Source organism: Carica papaya, chromosome 4 (genome assembly GCF_054855325.1).
Source record: "Carica papaya isolate Zhongbai chromosome 4, ASM5485532v1, whole genome shotgun sequence".
In the NCBI taxonomy this organism is placed as follows: Eukaryota; Viridiplantae; Streptophyta; class Magnoliopsida; order Brassicales; family Caricaceae; genus Carica; species Carica papaya.
In genome coordinates, this window is record NC_142312.1 from 16,169,877 (window position 1) to 16,190,667 (window position 20,791).

The following is a 20,791-nucleotide window of genomic DNA, read 5'->3' on the forward strand; positions in this document are numbered from 1 at the left end:
TGCTGTTGTTGTAAGGTGTGCTGCAGAGGAGGTATAAGTTTCCTTGAGCCTTGAGGTGAGCTTCTTTCTCTTCTAGAGCTATATCTCTTCTTCCTATTACTTCTAATCATCTTCTTCATGCAAATCTAGCCTCCCAAATTGTGCAGCAAGGTTCAAATAGAAGTGTTTCCCCTTCTACTGTCAACTCGAATGCAAGTTGCTGGTAGGTGAGGTTTTCTTATCTTTCCTGCGCTTCTCCTTCAGTTTTCTTTCAACCTAGCCTAATGATTGCATGCAGTGGATTTACTCCATAACGTTATAGAATTTTCTACCAACTCACTCAATTTTGTAAATGTTGTTAAGGCGTGTTACATAAAATTCCTTGATGTTTAGGGACAAATATGTGACATTGTAATATCCGATGGGGTACGGTGTTCAATAACATAATAGACATGAGTGTATAAAAGAATTATACAGCATAAATAAAATTTATCCCTCATAAAATATGATGTTCATATACATCTGAGGCTAAGAAGTTGGCTAACAAAACATATATAGACATTATTTTAGCCACTTCTTTTATTAGAAAATAATTGTTCATCATAGTACAATTATCTACATGTATTCAAATGTCCACTACTGGTTTGCAAAAAGATCCAAACAAGCCTCAAGGGGCAGTTCGGGGAGCGATTCTTCATTTTCCTCATCGTCTAGGGGAAATGGATTAGGGTGAGTTCTATAAAACACAAGAAGGGAAATAGTATTTAAACTATGCTACTAACGTTTCAAAAGTTACCTTTATTTTGAAGAAAAGTGTCGTTACCTTTATAGTCAATGGTACTTACCATTAGAGATCATTACAGATTTGGTTTATTTAAAATACTAATGAAAACCTTATGCTTTTAATTAATTGAAATTCATTTTGAAATATCAGCCTTCAAACATAAGTATTAAAACATAACAATGAGAAACATAACCAACTCAAGCAAACTATCTAAAATAGATGACCAAACAAAAGTTCCAGCTAGACAGTCAACTTATTCAGTTCAGTTATACTGTTTACAGATCTTCTCGCAAAGCCATTTTAACATATATTAACAGAGGACATAGGTGATTCCCGACTACGACTGTGAATGGGAATCAGTTTAATTCGATATACTATAATACAACTAGAGATTATGTCCACGATAGTACTTCACTTGTAACATCCTAAATGCTAATTAAGCCATGTGGGTGTCAGATATAGAAACAAAATTACGAGGCATGATAAAAATTATATTCAGCAGAACAAATTAATACAAATTCCTTATAAATATATGAGTTCCAATTACATATATAACTAAGGTTAGAAGTGGCTGCAAAATACAAAAGAGGGCCACTTATTTCACTATGCTATTAGACTCATTAGAGTGCGGGAACGATCATGCACTCAAGTTTTGCGGATCATCGGGATCCTCATAAATTTCAATGGGTAGGTTAGTTGATGGCTCCTCATTTTCTTTCTCATATGGGAAGGGGCATGGAAAGAGTGAGTTCTATATGCTTAGTAAGAAAAATAGTATTTAAATAACATTATAAGGTTTTAAAAGTGAATTATTCTAACATACATACTTAACATTTGGTTACTTCGTAGACCTATCTTACCTTATGAAAATAATTTATTTATTAGAGAAAACATCATGTTAATATAATCAAACAAACACACATCATACCAAATAATAGAGAAAATTAAATTAATTATGAAATGCTCAGATTTTTATGTCATGATTCGCAAAGTCGTTACGACTTCTATCTTTGAAGGTAAATATAGATTTCTGACAACCCATGTGAAATGACCAAATCAAATACAGATACAGTAATTTGCTTAAGCACATTTTTGGCTTCCCAAAATATGGTATGATATATGACTACGAACGTACCAATCATAGTAGTCCTATCAGATATTCTATCATCATGACAGTACTTAGCCAAAGGTGACCCCTAACAGATATTCGCATCACCACTCTCGTCACCGTCATCCACAGGGAGTGGTCCTCATATGTCTTTCTAGATCAGATGGGGGAGGCTGCAATAGATACCCTAGATGGGGTTAGGGGAACAGATACCTTCTCAGAGATAAGAAGCCTAACGAGACACTTAATGCATTATGCATGTCAATTATAGATACATCAGACCATTCATGCTTCATTCCACTTTTTTTGTTTCTTTTATTTTCTAAGTAACCTTACTAGTTTTATATTATTTTAATTATATGTAAATCATCATGTGTCTATAAATCACATAGCATGCTTGAAATCAAGGACAATTCAACTTATTAAGCCTATAAACACAAAAGCATGCAAAAATAGGCAAAATCACAAATTATCAATTTAATATTTTCTTTTTGTCTAAAAATACCCTTTAAAACGTTTAAAGAAATATTAAATTCCTTACTGAAATCTGGATAATTTCTTCTACACCGTTTTTCTTTTCTTCCTCTCATTCTCTCTCTAGATCACTTTTTCTCTATCTCTCTAATTCTTCAAAGGTAGAATAATTCCTTTTTCAAATCCTGCAGCAGCAGCACGAGCCCTTCCTGCGTGCCATAAATGACCAGCGAATAGGAAGAATCCTAGAACAAAATGAGAGGTAGCTAACCAACTTCTCAGAGAAACATAATTTACTGCATTGATTTCGATAGCTACGCCACCCACAGAATTTAAAGAACCTAAAGGGGCATGAGTCATATATTCCATAGAACGACGTTCTTGCAAAGGTTGTATGTCTTTTTTCAACCTACTCAAGTCCAAACCATTAAAACCCCTTAAAGGTTCTAAACAAGGAGCACGTAGATCCCTATTTATAGAAATTGGGAGCCGTTGGATTTGCACCAAGTGGCAAATTTTGGTGAAGAGAGAGAAAAATATGCTTGACACAAAAAATAGAGCAGGAAGACCTCCTCCATTGACGGCGACGGTGCGCCGCTCGAGGCAAGAGACGACACAGTACCTGAAGCAACAGTGGCCTCCCCGCCTAGCTCACTGCAGGCTAGCCTACAAGTGTATGGCTCACCCTGCTGCGTGCGCAGGAGCTAGCCTTGGCCCAGGCCCAAGCACATAGGGGCCCATCCACGTAGGACTGTTGCGCAAACGGTGCGTGCAAAGTTTGTGGTGACCTCGCGCGTGGACTACTTGTCGCTGCGCAACAAGACACGCACCAAGTTGACCCCACCCCGCATGCGCGGATGGGACGAATGCACTGTGTGCACGTGCTCACGCACAATGCATTGGCACCCGCACAGGCAGCCCTTTCCCGTAGGATTTTCTCTTAGTTTTCCTTTTTCTTTCAAAATTCATTTTTAAAAATAAAAAATTAGACTAAAATAAAATAAAATAAAATAAGCTAAAAGAAAATAAAATAAAATAAAATAAAAATAAATAAATATCGACATAAATCACAAATTACGATAATAATCTGCGGAGTATTAAATGAGTTTAATGTAGCCTAAAGGCCTGAATAAATAGGATTTTCCAAATAAATTAAGCACAATGATGGACGGGGTGTTGCATCCCCCCACCTTAAAAAAATTTGGTCCCCAAATTTGTCTTGAACAGGTCTGAAAACTTTTCCCTCATCTCGTTTTCCAGCTCCCATGTTGCCTTTTCTAGTGTATGATGCTGCCACTGTACCTTCACTATGGGAATCATCTTGTTGCGCAAGACCTTGTCGATCTATCCATGAATCTCCACGAGAATTTCCTTATACGTCATATCAGCTTTTATATGCATTTCATTGTGAGAAATGATATGAGAAGAGTCAGGGTGGTACCTTTTGAGCATCGAGACATGAAAAATATCATGTAAGCCCGTAAACTCTCAAGGTAGAGTAAGGCGGTATGCCGTGGGTCCAATGCGCTTAATGATCCAAAAAGTTCCCACATAACGAGGGCTTAACTTTCCTCTTTTCCCAAACCACATCTTCCCCTTGTAGGGAAAAACCTTGAAGAAAACCTAGTCTCCAACAGCGAATTTCAGGGGTTGCTTATGATTATCAGCGTAACTCTTCTGACGGCTCTGGGTAGCAGTCAAGTTCTTATAGATGATGAGGACCTTGTCAATAGTCTCTTGGATGAAGTCTAGTCACAAATGATTCTGGTTTATGACTTCACTATAATAAATGAGAGAACGACAAGGCCTACCGTACAATGCTTCAAATGGAGCCATGCTAATACTAGAATGATAACTATTATTATAAGAAAATGTACATAAGAAAAGATACTCATACTAGTTATCGCCAAAGTCGAGGATGCAAGCACACAATATGTCTTATAATGCCTAAATCATACGTTCTAACTGACCATCTTTTTGGGGATGATAAACGGTGCCGAAATACAATTCAGATCCCAGAGCTTCCTGAAAGATGTCCCATAAGTAGGAGGTAAATTGAGGATCTCGATCAGACACAATGGATGAGGGAACACCATGAAGTGGAATAATATCATCAACATAAAGGCAGGCTAATTTGTTGGAGTCAATTGTCCTAATGGGCAAGAAATGGGCAGTCTTAGTTAGTTTGTCAATGATGACTCAAATAGCATTCTGACCAGAACATGTCCTGGTAATCTTGTGACAAAATTCATAGTTACATGCTCCCACTTCCATTCTGGAATTGGGAGGCCTTGTGACAAACCCCCAGGTCTCTGATGTTCTGCCTTAATCCTTTAGCAAGTGAGACATCGGGAGACGTAGTCGACTATGTCTTTCTTCATTCTCGACCATTAATATTAACGCTACAGGTCCCGTTACATCTTGGTACTCCCAGGATAGATGGATAGCTAGGAAACATGGGCGGTCTTGAGAACATTCACCCTTACAGCGATGAGAACTCAAATTTGGTTCCAAAATCTAAACAGTCCATCATCTGAAATCCTAAAATCAGAAAATTCGTCAGAAGAGAACTTACCTAGATTCTTGGTGAGTTCCAGGTCTGTGAACTAAGCTTTCTAGAGTTTTATGAAGAGATCCAGTAGGGCTCGAATCTTAGCGAGATAAGTGTCTTTACCATAGTAGCTGAGGCAGAGTGACTGCATAGTATCTATCAATTTCCAACTAGAGGCCATGGTTTGGGCCAACACTGTAGACTCCTTTTGGCTTAGTGCTTTAGCGACTACATTTCCTCTACTTGGGTGATAGATGATCTTGCTGTCATAGTCCTTCAGGAGATCCATCCAACATCTCTATCTCATATTTAACTCCCTCTATGAGAAGATGTACTTTAGACTCTTGTGGTCAGTATAAATCTTGAAAGTTTGACCAAACAAGTAATGACGCCATATCTTTAGGGCAAAGATAATAGTCACCAACTCTAAGTAATAGGTGGGGTAGTTTCACTTATGAGGTTTTAATTGTCGGGACCCATAAGCGACTACTCTACCATGCTTCATCAAAACACACCCCAAGCCAATATAAGATGCATCCAAGTAGACTTGAAATCTTCTAATATTGTTAAGGAGTATCAACACAGGAGTAGAGGTAAGACGACGCTTTAATTCCATGAAGCCTTCATTACATTCGTAATTCTAGATAAATGGCATGCCATTTCGGATGAGTTAGGTCAATGGAGCAATAATCTTAGAAAATTCGTTGATGAATTGCCGATAGTATCCTACTAAGGTAAGGAAACTACGTACCTCGACCATATTGGTGGGTAGATTCCAGTGGATTACTGTTTCAACCTTGGACAGATCCACATAAACTCCTTCACTTTAAATTACATAACTGAGGAAGGAAACTCAATCCAACCAGAAGGAGCATTTGCTAAGTTTAGCATACAGTTGGTTCTGACGAAGGGTCACCAACACTTCAGACAAGTGTATTACATGTTCCTCTAGGCTCTTGGAGTACAATAAGATGTCATTAATAAATTTGATGGCGTACTGATCTAGTGCGTGTAGGAAAAATCTGTTCATGAGGTCCATGAAGGCTATAGGGGCATTGATTAACCTAAAGGACATAACTTTGAACTCATACACGTAATTTCACTGGAAAGTGGTCTTCGAAATATCTTCTTCTTTAACTCTTAATTGGTGATATCTCGTCCTGAGGTCAATTTTGGAGAAGACTGTGGCTCTTTATAATTGATCAAAGAGATCGTCGATCCGAGGTAAGGGGTACTTGCTTTTAACTATTACTCGGTTAGATTCCTGATAATCTATGCAGAGTCTGAGGGAACCATCCTTCTTTTTCACGAACAATACCGGAGCACCCCAAGGAGAATGACTAGGGCGGAGAAACTTCTGGGTAATTAGTTCAAAAAGCTGATTTTCTAGCTCTGCAAGCTCAGCACGACTCATACGATAAACGAGATTCAAGATTGGTTGGGTTCTGGGCAACAATTCAATTAGGAACTCCACTTCTCACGGGGGAGGCAGACTAGGAAGCTCGATGGAAAAAATATGCAAAAAGTTATAAAGAATTGGTATGGAACACACAGCAGAATCAACACCCATATTCCTTTTTATTCAATTATAAGAAAAAAATAATAACAATAGATTTTATTCCTTTTTTGGGGACTGCAAAGTTACAATTTTACTTTCACAATCGATTATTGCTCTATAACTTTCTAACAAGTCCATTTCTAATATCACATCAAATCCTAAAAGATCTAATAATATTATATTCACAAGTACTTCTATCCCTGAAGCCTTTATCTTACAATCTTTATGTATACAGTGAACTTCTAATAATCCCCTAGAAGGAGTTTTTACATATTTCTACTAAAGATTCTGGCCTAATGTCAAGCTTACAAGTAATTATATATGAAATAAAATAGTGAGTAACACCTGTATCGATCAAAATCTTGGCAGAAGTATCATGAATAGAAAGTATACCCTAGATAAGAATAAAAGTGTGGAGAGCATCGAGTTTATCTAAGTGGTACACACGACCTTGTGCTACTAAGCCGACCACGTCGTTCTATCGCTGGAGGCAGCCTTTTATAACATGTTTGGTGTTTCTACACCGATAGCAGGCGTGATTGATATGCTGATAGGGTAGGTCACCATGCGAGCGACCACAATGTTGACAGGGTTGGGTAGGTCAGCTGGCTAACCAGTAAGTGGAGGCAAGGCATGGGGAAGGGCAACTCTAGTTTGTTTATCTGGGTGGCTACTTACTATGTTAGGCAATCTCCTTCTAAGCTATTGAGGTTGTTGTTATTGTGTACAGACCTAGAGAATGTGTCGGTGCTTGGCCGAGATGAGGTGTTCAGCCAACTAGGCATGTTTTAGCATCTCTGTGTACGAGCTGGGTCTCAGCATCGCAACCTGATCATAGATGTCGGCATGAAGGCCCTTTAAAAACTTTCTAACTTTTTAACTTTTAGGGGTGACCATTATAGGGGCGAACCTAAATAGTTGGACAAAACGGGTGGCAGAGATCCTGAAATTTCTCTTCTTTCTTTTCTTGAACATAGGTGAAGAAGTTATCAAAGAATACATCCATGAAAACTTTTCAAGTATTAGGGATAGGTAGGTTTTCCTTTTTAAGTTGCTACCAGTGCTCTGCTTCTCCGTTTAGCATAAAGGCTGCTAGAGCAACTTTCTGTTCCTCAGTCAAGTCTAGGATAGAAAAAAGCTTCTTTATCTGTAGGATCCAAGCTTTGGCTACTAAGGGGTCAAGGCCACCTTCGAAAGTTTGGTAGGTTAAGCTTCCTAAATTTTGCTATGTTGTGGGAAATAGACCTTTTAGTCGTTCGGCATTTTGGGGCAAGAGGGGGACAAGGGTTGGCTTTATTTTGTCCTACACCTGCAGTTAATCCTTGGATGGCTTAGAAGAGTTTGGTAAATTTAGCGTTGGTAGGGTGAACCGGGGCTTCAGATCACTCGGTACGCTTTATGGATAGTCTTCCTCTCGTCATCCCTATAAAAGAAAGGAAGACATGAGTTGGTGGTCTAATTTTTAAAAATAGGACTTATTCTTCCTAGCTACTCTTAGGGTCTTTCTCCCTAAGGCCTCAATGTAAGAGATTTGATTCCCATAATTCTACTATGATGCCATCTGTGATATTCCAAATGCTAATTAAGACATATGAGTATCAGATTCAGAAACAGAATTACGAGTGCATGATAAAAATTATATGCAGCGGAGTAAATTAAATAGAAATCTCTTACAAATATATGAGTTCCAATTACGTGTATAACTGAGGCCAAAAGTGACTGTAAAATACAAAGTCAAAATACAAAAGAGGGCACTTCTTTCACTATGCTATTGGACTCATCAGAGTGCGGGAATGATCATGCACTCAAGTTTTGGGGATCCACAGAATCTTCTTAAACTTCAATGGGTTGGTCAGCTGGCGGTTCCTCATTTTCTTCCTCATCTGGGGGAGGACATAGAAAGAGTGAGTTTCATATGCTCAGTAAGAAAAACAGTATTTAAATAACATCGTAAGTTTTTAAAGGTGAATTATTCTAACAAAAATGCTTACCATTTTGCTACTTCGTAGACCTATCTTACCTTATGAAAATAATTTATTTATTAGAGAAAATATAACATTAATATAATCAAACAAATACACATCATACTAGATAATAGAAAAAATCAAATAAATCATGAAATGCTCAGATTTTCATGTCATGCTTCGCGAAGTAGTTACAACTTCCATCTCTGAAGGCAGATACAGATTTTTTACTGCCCATGTGGAAGGACCAAATCAGATACATATATGGTAATTTGCTCAGGCACATTTCCAGCTTCCCAAACCATGGTACGATTTATGAACACAGTTGTACCAAATATAGCGGTCCTATCAGATATTTTATAGATATGACAATACTTAGCCAAATGTGAGCCATAATAGATATTTGTGTCACCACTCTCGTCACCGTTATCCACAGGGAGCGGTTCTCTTACGTCTTTCCATACCAAATGGGGGAGGGAGAAACAGATACCCCGTATGGGGTTAGGGGAACGGATACCCCTCAAAGATAAAACCCCTAACGAAACACTTGATACATTATACATATCAATTAGAGATACATCAGACCATTCGTGCTTCATTCCACTTTTCTTTTTTTTTGTTTATTTTATTTTCTAGGTAACATTACCAGTTTCATATTATTTTAATTACATGTAAATCATCAAGTGTCTATAAATCACATAGCATGCATGAAATCAAGAACAATTCAACTTATTAAACCTATAAACACAAAAGCATGCAAAAATAGGCAAAATTATAAATTATCATTTTAATATTTCTTTTTGTCTAAAAATACCCCTTAATACGTTTAAAGAAATACTAAATTCCTTACCAAAATTTTGATAATTTCTTCTACACTGTCCTTCTTTTCTTCCTCTCCTTCTCTCTTTAGATCACCTTTTCTTTCTCTCTCTCTAATTCTTGAAAGGTAAAAGAATGGAAGTGTAAAGAAAATGGGAAGGAAAGGCCCCTTTTTATAGAAATTAGGAGCTATTGAATTTGTACCGAGTGGCAAAATCTAGTGAAGAGAGAGAAAAAGATGTTCGACATAAAAAAAACAGAGGAGGAAGACCACCTCCACCAGCAGCGCGCTGCTTGAGGTTGGCGACGACACAATCCTTAAGGCGGTAGTGGCCTCCCCACCCAGCACACTTCAGGTGCACCACCCATTCTGTCGCTCATGCAGGAGTTCGCCTGCATGCGCACAGGCCCGAGGCTCACAAGGGCCTATCCACATAGGCTACTGCGCAGACCGCACGCGCAAAGTGCGCAACGCCTGTCCGCGCGTAAAGTGACACGTGGACGACCTGTCTGCGCGTGATAAGATACACGCAAGGTTGACCCCGCATTGTGCGCACATCCCACGCCTGCGTGCATATGCACAGTGCATGGGCACTCGCGCGAGTAGCACTTTCCTGCGGGATTTTCTCACATTTTTCTATTTTTTATGAAATTTATTTTTAAAAATAAATAATTAGACTAAATTAAAATAAAATAAAATAAGCTAAAATTAAATAAAATCAAAAGAACTAAAAATTGACATAATTCATCAATTACGATAATAATCTGCATAGTAAATTAAATGAGTTCAATGTGGCCTAAATGCCTAAATAAATAGGGTTTTCCAAATAAATTAAGTACAGTGATGGGTGGGGTGTTACATCATTGTTGTGGCCCCTACAATCAGTCACAATCTGCTCTTGTTAGAGGGAAGGTCACCATTCATAGGGAGCAATTCATCAATAGTTGATAACAATCATATTGGTCACCCCTTAGTGATAACAGTCAAACAGATTTTAGTCATTTTATTGTTCTTAACAGTTATGGGGTCGTAGTCCAAGACACAGTTCATAGCATTCATCTCAACCCATTGGGTCCATCAAACAAGTCCTAAAAAACCTACATTCTCCCAATTCCTGAACTACTATGATTCCCAATCATTTTGGTCTACAAAGGCCCCAAGTCATTGAGTTGAGACCCAATAAGTGTCCATTAACCATAATCAGACCCAACCGGGGATCACTAAACAAACTCAGACCCGACAAGAGTCCCTTGACCAAACCCGACCCAATAGGGCTCCGTTGACCAACCTTGCCCAATAAGGGCACAACATACCTAACCCGAACCGAGTGGGGGTCCACTAACTGACCCAGCCCAACAAGGCCCCATTGACCCAACCTAAACTCGATAGGGTCCTTCAAACCGAACCCAACCTGGTGGGGGTCCACTGAACTTAACCCGGCCTGAGACAAGCCTATAATCAACCTGACCCAAATAGGGGCCCCACAAACAAACTTGTCCCACCTGGGGGCCCACAAGATCGGACTTGGCCCACTTGGGGTTCCACAGACTTGGGATGGATCATTGGGTACCATTCTCAAAGTGAGCCCAATTGAGGAAACCCTCTCGGCCATCCCCTAAAAGTGCGAGGCAGATGGCTTAGTCCATGCAGCGTGCTTGGCACGTAGGTGTGCCAATTAGTTGCGCACCACAGCAGGCCGCATGAGCGACGTGCCCTATGTAGGTTCTCTCACGTGCACCTTAGTGTGGGAACAATCCCTCGCACAAACTGCATACACATGAAAAGACAACGCAACACAGCATCCTACGTATATCTACCCTCAACTCTTGCGCACAGGGTTCTGGGCATGCAGACACGCCTAACAAGCTGCACGTGCACGTGTGGTGTCATGTACACAAACGCACGTGCAGCAGGCCCCCTTGGCATGTTGGCATACTTGGTGGGGCATGTGCTCCTACGTATAATTACTGTGCGCACGCAGCAAGCTAGGGATGATGTCCCTCACGCGCACTATTGCGGCATAGCCGCAGGCCGTGACCAGTTCTGGCACTTTGTTGCCCAAAACCTATTTTAAACCTTCTTTCACAGTTTCAAACCTGCACATCCCTAACATTTCAATCGTTTTCAAACATGCATAGCCATTTAAACATTTTGTATCCAAAAATCAGTCCAAAAACTCATCAAACATTCAATAAAATACTAGATTAACTTAAAATACATACATACATAAAACAATCCATAACCAAATGTGCGGATTAATTTTTTAAACAATTTAAAAGCCTAAAAAATGCATTAGAAGGGTGAGAACAAATACAATCCCCTTACCACTTATTGACAAGCTCTTAGGTTCCAAAAGGAGTAAAGGTGCTTTTAATTTTTCATGGGATTCCCAGAAGGTTTTCTGTAGTTTTCAAGAAGAAGAAGAGCTTAAGGGTGAGGTTTTTAACACCCTTAATGAAATGGGAAATTAAGAATGGGAGATAGTAAGCTTACCATACTGCTAAGGGAGAATGTCACTATGGGTATTCACAGTAGAGAATGAAGAAAGCTTGAAGCTTCTCGTGTTCCACTAAAACTCTCTCTCAAGGGATGTAATGCTTCTGCACTTTTGTACAAATACAAGTCTTGTTATGTTTTATTTAATTAAGTGTAAAGTGTAGTGTTCTCCAGAAACGCCCTATAAGAGAAGGGTGGCTATGATAGGTGGCCTTAGAGTGCGGTTCTAAGAACATCCCTTGATACAAGGCTTAGGGTTACATGTGACTTAGATTAGACAATTTAGTACGGTCGGATGTTGTAGGCAAATCTCTCCCAACCTGGTGTTTTCTAGATATAGGAAATGAAAAGGGATAGGAGAGAAACTGCACATTCGAATAGGGAGGATTGCCTCAGCAGACTGTTGAAAGGCTCACACAATTAGTGTTGAGCTTTATCTCAACAGTAAACCAAAACATGGCCCATAATCCTAATGGTGACCATAGTGGCAATCAGAATCATGCCTATACAAATATGTCATAGCCAACTACGCTGGATAACGGGAAGCTGATTAAACATTTTAGAGGGTTGAATCCACCTGCCTTTCAAGGAAGACTTTCTCTGACAATAGCTAAGAAATGGCTCATGTAAATAGAGAAAAGGCTCAAAGTTCTCAAGCCTACATCTAAGCAAAAGGTGGAACTCGCTACTTTCATATTCAAGGGAGTTGTTGAGAACTGGTGGCGACTTAAGGAAGGTTCTCTTAAAGCCCTAATTTTATGGGAAACCTTTGTGGCAGTCTTCCACCACAAGTAGTTCCCCGATTACATCAAGTAACAAAAGCTAATGAAGTTCATAGAGCTAAATCAAGAAAGCATGGTGGTAACAGTGTAGCGCCCGGACCGAGGAGAAAAAAAAAATAATAAAAAAAAAAAGCCACGTCGGCAGCCATGTCAGCAGGCACGGTCAGCAGTCCCGGCCAACCGGGGCCTGCCACGTGGCAAGACCACATCGCTCTGGAACGGGCCACGTTGGCGATCCGCGTGGGCGCGATCGGACGGCCCAGATCAATCGCGCGATCGGACGGCCCAGATACAATCGCACGGACGGTGCAGATTTAATAAAAAACGAACGGCCCAGATTAAAACAAAATGGACGGCTGAGATCAAAAGGCAAGGGGTTATAAATAGAACCCCCACACCAGACCACAAACCCTAGCCGGCTGCCGCTCGCCGGAGAAGACGAACCAGAGGCCGACCGCCGCCACCCGCCGCCGCACCGGGGAAATTTCCGACCGTCGATCGAGGTAAATTTCATACCCCCGACTTGTTTTTCCACGCTGATTCCTCCTGTGGCCAAATCGAAGCTAAAATCCTGGCCAAATGGCTGGAATACGCGGTCGAAGACTAGCGGCGCCGCCGCGCCCCCTCTCGATTTTTGCCTCCGACGAGGCCCTTCCCGGCCTCCGTTTGATGCAATTTTTATATCACCGTGATCACCATTCTTTTCTCTACAGGTTGACCGAAGCCGAATCACCAAACCACGAACCTTGCCGGAGAGCCGCCGCACCCGAGAGCGCCGCCGCCGGTAAGCTCCGCTTCTCCGTGATTTTTTGGCCCCCCGAGGGCCCTAGGGTTGTTTTCTCGCAGGGACCGATGCGAGTGTAGCCGAAAACAGCCAACCCGAGGTGAATCGCCGCCGCAAGCGGCAGTGCCGTCGCCGGAGCACGGCAGAGCCACCGTGCCAGAGTTGCGGTATTGGCCAAAAAGGGGCCCAGCTATCGATAATTAACTTTTATGTATTTTAAATTATTAATATTTTTGCATTTTAATTTTTACCATGTTTTATTTTATTAAATTTGGTCTTTTTTATTTAAAATATTAAAATTTAATTTAATTTTTAATTTATAGTTAAGAATTTTCAAAAAGGTAAATAAAATAAAATAAGAGATAGAAAAAGAGAGAAAAGAAAGAAAAGCAAGAAAAGAAAAGAAAACCAAAAAGAGGAGAAGATCCTCCCCATAACCGCCCCCATGCTTCCCTTATGTCTTGCAGGTCCCATGGCCACCCACTCCTCACCCACCTCTCAATTGCCCACTTGGATGCTTGCCATGTGGCGCACATCCAAGCTTTCTCCATGCCTATTTAAAGACTCTCTTTTTCCTCATTTTCCCACACTTTATTTTTTCTTCCATTGTCACTTTCTAGAGAGAAATTTTAGAGTGATAAAGAGAAAATTTTAGAGAGAGAACTAAGCAAGAAAGAAGGAAAATAGTATGAGTTTAAGGAGCTTGATCAAGGAATGTTAGGAGTTCTTTCCTCTCCTTCCAAAAGACTAATCGACTCAATTTCGGTAAGCCATCCTTTACTATTTTTATCTATATTTTTAAATGCTCTTTTTGGTTAATTAATTTGCTGAAATTTGAGATTTATTGAAATGGAATTTTATGCTTGTTTTGGTGATTAATTTTTGAATATATGGACCTTATTCATGATAAATGTGTTATAATGATGATTTGAGATACATATGGGATTGACCATTTGTCCTATCTTTGGTAACAACAAAGAGGGTTGTTCTAAGGAGTTCCAACTTTAAAGAATATTTCAATGGTCAAATTCGAGTATAATAGACCTTTGGTCGAATATGTTGTTGAACCCCCACTGGGTTCTGGATGTGAAATAGCTATAGATATGGGATTGATATAAAGATATGATGATCATAAATGAATATTGAATATGACAGTAATGGATTCTTTGGTATTTACTTTTATATTTCTTAGAGCGCTTGCTAGTTAAATTAATTTGAGATATCTATGATTTTGATGTATGGGCTTATGTGCTTGTTTGGTGACTAATTGCTTAAATATGATTATGTGAGGTATGACACATGATAATTATTGCATTTGACTATGATGCATGAATTTCTACAAGATTGATGTTGTTTATATAAATATGAGATATGGTATTATTGAACATAAGGGGTTTGATGCATAAGTCTCTATGGTGATTGATCATTGTTTAACCATGGAAATATTGAGCACGATGTATGAAAATATAATAATTTATAAATTGCATGTAGGTTTGGCCCTTCACTTTACCTTGGTAATCGCGAAGAGGGTTATCCTAATGGGTCTTGACTCAAAAAGATGACCTGACTATGAAGTCCAAATATGAGCCTTTGGGCTGGATATGAGTTTTTGGGCTGGATATGAGCCTTTAGCCCAGATATGAGCATTTGGAACGTATACGAGCCTTCAGGTCAGATACATGAATGAGCCTTCGGGGCAGATAAGTTGAGAAATCCTTATCGGGTTCGAAAACGGTTACATTGAGCATGTAATTTGCATATGAAAATAATATAGAATTTATTGTGAACATGGAATAAACAAGTTAAAAAAATGAAAAATCTATTCGACTATTATCTTTGAAGAGTTTACGTTTCTCCCTCCTCTGAATAAATGTTGGTGAACTACTCGTGATAATTGGTGTTCTCTCTAACGAGAGTGGATACGCATTAGGTAGATGTAGGGCCACAGTGGCAAAATACAGCCGTGATTATAGTTTTCATAAGGAAATGATAATGGCCCAAAAATGGATCAGTGATTCACAATGGTAGCTGGGGATCCCCTTTGCCCTCAGTGGATATATGTTATACTAGTTTCGCACAAAGGTCGATAAAAGACTTAACAAAACATACATATGGTTAAGGATATTATTTGAAACTCTATGATAATTTGTATGATGATTCTTCTGTTTATTGAGTATGCTACTTGTACTAATTGCATCTTCGTGATGATTCATATGATAGTTATTTTTGTTTGCTGTGTATGCTGCCTGTACTAATTGTACCTCTGTGATAATTCGTATGATGGTTTTTTTGTTTACTGAGTATGTTACTTGTACTAATTATATTTCTGTGATGATTTGTATGATAATTCTTCTGTTTATTGAGTATACTGCTTGTACTAATTATATCTCTGTGATGATTCGTGTGATGGTTTTTTTATTTACTGAGTATGCTATTTGTACTAATTATATCTCTATGACAATTTGTATGATGGTTCTTCTGTTTACTGAGTATGCTATTTATTTGATATCTATTGAGCATTTGATACGTTCGAGTGTGCCAAATGTAATATGACATGGCTACTTAAATGTTGAATAATGGTAGTTTTTGCTTGGTTATATAACTATCTCACTAGATTTTTTTAATAAAGATAAAGGGTTTCTCTGAATAATTAAATGTCTTCATCCCCTGACGGTTCTCCAATGTAAGAGGTATATAAAGTATTATTCAAGTTGTTTACTTTTTAAACCTTAGTCATGTAGTTGAAATACTGTTTTCCTTACTGAGTTTACATAGAACTCACCCCTAATCTGTGCCCCTCAAACGTAGAGGAAGTTGATGATTTGCTCTCTGAGTTATCTCTTGAAGTTTGACTAGACTCATTCATGGATCCTTGGTAATTCTTTAGAACATAATTTGAGTGCAATAGCTATTCTGCACTTTGATGTAAAATCCTATAAGCACTTTACTTTTTGCATTTAACACTTAAGATTGCCAAATTATGGCCTTTGATGTAAGTTTTAAATCTTAGAAAGTTTTGTAAGGGATTTGTATATTCCACTTCAATGTCAAATAAAGTTTTAGCACTCGGAACTACTTAAGTGGTTGGCTCCATTCTACCCTCTTTATATGAAAATTACATTTATAAGAAAAAGAGGTTTAAATGGGCTTACCTTATATCACTCATAACCTTAATTCTAGTAAAGTTCTGGCTTAATTTCGAGCATTTTTCTTCCAAAAATTTGATAGAGTTTCGGGATTTTTTGAGCTATTTCTAACCTAAAAAATATCCCTCAAAACATTTAGAAACTAACCTTGAAATTTCAAGAGGAACATAATACAATTGATGGAGAACACTTGCCTTAAGCTCGCGGGTTCTCTTACGTTGGTTATGAACTTTCTCCCTCTTTTTATCTCTTTTATTTTGGTTTCTTCCTTATTTATTCCTTTATCTCCCTTTTTTTTCATAATTTGGGTAGAGTTTCCTTAAGGAAAAACTCTCAAATTCCCTCACTTTTTTTGGGTAGGCACCCTTTTTCTCTCTTTTTCTTCTATTCTTACTCTAAATTTACTCTCCTTCACTGCAGAATACATTTTCCATCTCCTCACCCCTATTTATAAGAGAGGAAAGCCCAAAGGGTTGGCCAAGAGGGGTTTAGGTGGCAAATTATGAGGTTACCAATTCCTCAAGCTTATCCATTTTTCTCGCTTTTCCCTTATCCTTCATCCTTAAGTAATTTTATAGTATTCCATCCTTATTTAGATGCAACATACATCCTTATTGTCCTTTCAGGAGCTTTCATACCAAATTTGGGCTCTATTCAAGCTGTTTTGGACTGCCTTAGGCCCACCTAACCCATAAGGCCCAAAATTGCGCTTCATATGCATGCCTTCACTTCAAACGGTCATAACTCCAATGATTCTTATGATTTTTTGGATCATTTTACCTGCACTTTCTCTTGTGGTTTCAGTATTTATTAACCAAATTTGGATTCCAAACAAGAACATTTGGCCTATCTAATGTTCACCGAAGGCCCAAACAGTCCAAACCATAAGTAAATTTATGCCCATGCCCATACCCTTGGTTCACAACTCTATAACTTGCTCAATTCTTAATCTTTTTGGAAAACATATATTGCACATGTTCCTCAAGCATGCAGCTATCACTCGATTTTTGTTTGGGCTTCATTCGAGTCCATTTGGCCCACTTATGGCCTAATGAAGTCCAAAAGGTCAATACTATCTTTTATGTGCATGCCTCTCGGGTTTGGCCTCATTTATCCTAAATTTTCTTCCATGTACATTTTTCTTTTTCCATAAACTTATTCCTTATTTTCTTGGCTATTCCTCAATCAATATGAGCCTCAAAATTCAGTGTATTTGGTTTTGGTAAAGGGTCAATTAGGACTTCTCAAGGAATTTCCTCCCTCACATGAGGGATTTCTCTCTTGATTATTTTATTACGTTCCCAAAGTATTTTTTTTGCCTTTTATGATATTGTTCTAGCCTTGATAAGTATTCTTGGTTCTAAAAAACTTGGTTTCCTCTATTGAGAAAAAAAACTCTTCTTAAGAGATTTCGGCTATTTGAATCTCATCATTTTCATTTCGTTTTGGGTGAAACTTAGTATGTTAACTTAATTATGATTCTAATTGCATGCATGCACACAATCACACATATCATATACTTAAGACAAGGTTAGGGGAGAGTCGAGTTATCACATCCTTCCCACTTTAAAAAAAATTTGGTCCTCCAAATTTTTACTTACTAGGATTCTTTAAATAGTTATGGATACTTGGCCTTCATCTCTTCCTCTAACTCCCAAGTGGATTCCTCCATTGCATGATGTTTCCATAGAACTTTTACAAGGGGATTCAGGTTGGATCAAAGTACTTTCTCTTTTCGATCTAATATATACAGAACTTCAATATAAAATAGGTGTTCTTGTAATGGAAGAGTTCATACCTTATAACATGTGATAGATCTGGCTAATATTTCCTCAACATGGATATGTGGAATAAATTGTGTATATTTGCTAATTTTGGAGGCAATACTAATTCGTAAGTTATTGCTAACCTTATCCAAGATCTTAAATGGTCCAATAAACGTGGGACTCAGCTTCACTTTCTTCCTAAACTGCATAATCCTCTTGATTGAAGAAATCTTCAAGAATATATGGTCGCCCACTTCGAAATCAAAGTCCCTTCTTCTATAGTTTGTGTAGCTCTTTCGTCGACTCTGTGCAGTCAGGAGATGCTTCTTGATCAGCTTAATATTTTTGGTTGTCTCTTCTACCATCTACGGTCCAAGTACCTTATTATCTCCTACCTCCTCCCAACAAATAGAAAATCTACAGAGTCTTCTGTATAATGCCTCGTATGGTGCCATCTAGATACTTGCCTGATAGTTGTTATATGAAAACTCGATCAAAGGTAAATAGTCATCCTAGTTTGCTCCCAAGTTGATCACACATGTTCATAACATGTCCTCCAATGTCTATACGGTGCACTATGATTAACCGTTTCTTTAAGGGTGAAATGTTATACTGAAAGATAACTTGGTTCCCATTGCCTTTTGTAATCTCGCTTAAAATCTATATGTAAATCGAGGATCTCGATTAGAGATGATTGTCGCTAGAATGCCATGCAGCCCTATGATCTCCCTTATATAGAGCTTAGCCAACTTGTCTAAGAAATCATTGATCTTGATAGCGAAGAAGTGAGCTGAATTTGTTAGACAATCCATAATCACCCATATGGCATCGTGATTTGATATGGTATTGGGTAGTCCTACCATGAAGTCCATAGTGATGTTCTCCCACTTCCACTTTAGTACAGGTAGAGGTTGCAATAGTCCTGCTAGCTTCTGATGCTCCACTTTGATTTGTTTGAAAGTGAGGCATTTGGACGTAAACTAAGTAATATTTTTCTTCATCTCACTCTACCAGTATCTGGGCTTTAAATTCAGGTACATTTTCGTTCTTCCTGGATGCATCACAAACTTAGAGTAACGTGCTTCTTCTAATAAGTCTTCTTTTAGTTTGTTGTCATTTGGCATGCATAATGATTTCTAAATCTTGATGTACTATCCTCTGCAAGGTTAAATTCTAGCTTGAGTCCCTTAATAACATCATTTCTAATAATCTGTAATGCAAAGTCTGATTGAGATTCCTTGTTCTTTTATACTAGGCCAGACTATATCCGGATGTTGGCAAGGTATCCACCTATTCTCTTGAGTCGAACCTTAAGGTCCAATTTCTAAAATTCCTTTAGTAATCTCCATTTAGATGGCATCATATGAGCTAAAGTGCATAAACTCTTCCTACTTAATGTGTCTGCAACCATGTTTCCTTTGCCTGGATGATATAGTATCTTGTAGTCATAATCTTTAAGCAGATCCATCCATTTTCTCTAGTGCATGTTGAGCTCCTTCTGAAAGAATAAGTACTTGAGACTCTTGTAATCAGTATAGATTTCAAAACTCTCTCCGTATAGATAATGTCACCAGATCTTTAGTGCGAATACTATGGCTGCCAGCTCCAAATCGTGGGTATGATAGTTTTGTTCATGATTCTTGAGTTATCTGGAAGTATAAGCCATGACCTTCCAATGTTGCATCAGAACACATCCCAACCCTTATTTCGATGCGTCACAGTATATAAAAAATCCACTATCAAGAATTGTTAGTACTGGAGCTATTGTTAGCCACTTCTTTAATTCTTGGAAACTTTCCTCACATTTAGTGTTCCATTCAAACTTCATATCTTTTCTGATGAGCTGTGTTAATGGAGTAGCTAGCTTGGAGAATCCCTCTATAAACCGTCTGTAGTATTTGGCTAAGCCAAGAAAGCTTTAGATTTTTATTACTATCGTTGGTCTTTTCCAATTCACTATAACTTTTGCCTTTGCCAGGTCTACTGAAATCCCTTCTTTAGAAACTACATACCTGAAGAATGAACCTTTTGTTAACTAAAACTCACATTTCTTAAATTTGACGTACAACTTCTTTTTTTAGAGTGTTTCAAGAACTATAGTAAGATGTTCCAGATGTTTTGCTTTGCTATGTGAATAGATCAATATGTCATCAATGAAGACTATGACAAACTTATCTAGGAACGGCTAAAATACTCTATTCATGAGATCCATAAATTTCATAGGGGTATTTTTTAGACCAAAAGGCATGACTAAGAATTCATAGTGGCCATACCTGGTCCTAAATGTCGTCTAGGGAATATCTTCTTTCTTAATTTTTAGCTGATGGTACCCAAAGTGTAGATCAATCTTCAAAAACACTTGTGTGCCTTGGAGTTGATCAAATAGACCATCAATACATGGTAGTAGGTACTTATTCTTGATAGTGACTTGATTTAACTATCGGTAATTGATGCATAACCTCGTGGTACTATCTTTCTTATTCACGAATAACATTGGAGCTCCTCATGGTGAAACACTTGATCTAATGAAGCCTTTGTCTAGTAACTCCTGTAATTGTTTCTTTAACTCCTCAAGTTTG

The 20,791-nt window shown here is 38.4% G+C and overlaps 1 protein-coding gene across 1 annotated transcript; it reads right to left on the reverse strand.

Annotated features, from left to right (window-relative positions):
* Positions 1 to 12,250: 12,250 nt before the first annotated feature.
* Positions 12,251 to 18,577, reverse strand: LOC148266319 (uncharacterized). The gene is made up of 2 exons (XM_088219077.1): positions 18,356 to 18,577; positions 12,251 to 12,484 (listed from the first exon to the last, which is right to left on the reverse strand). The coding sequence occupies exons 1-2, from the start codon at positions 18,575 to 18,577 to the stop codon at positions 12,251 to 12,253; spliced, it is 456 nt and encodes a 151-aa protein (XP_088075203.1).
* Between the last annotated feature and the right edge of the window lie 2,214 nt (positions 18,578 to 20,791).

Excerpts from the sequence above, each read along its gene's own strand:
- LOC148266319 (XM_088219077.1), bottom strand. The coding sequence starts at position 18,577 with ATGGTAGAAGAGACAACCAAAAATATTAAGCTGATCAAGAAGCATCTC. Across the intron at positions 12,485-18,355 it reads CATTTAAGATCTTGGATAAG|GGCTTTAAGAGAACCTTCCT; the intron begins GTTAGCAATAAC and ends CCATAAAATTAG.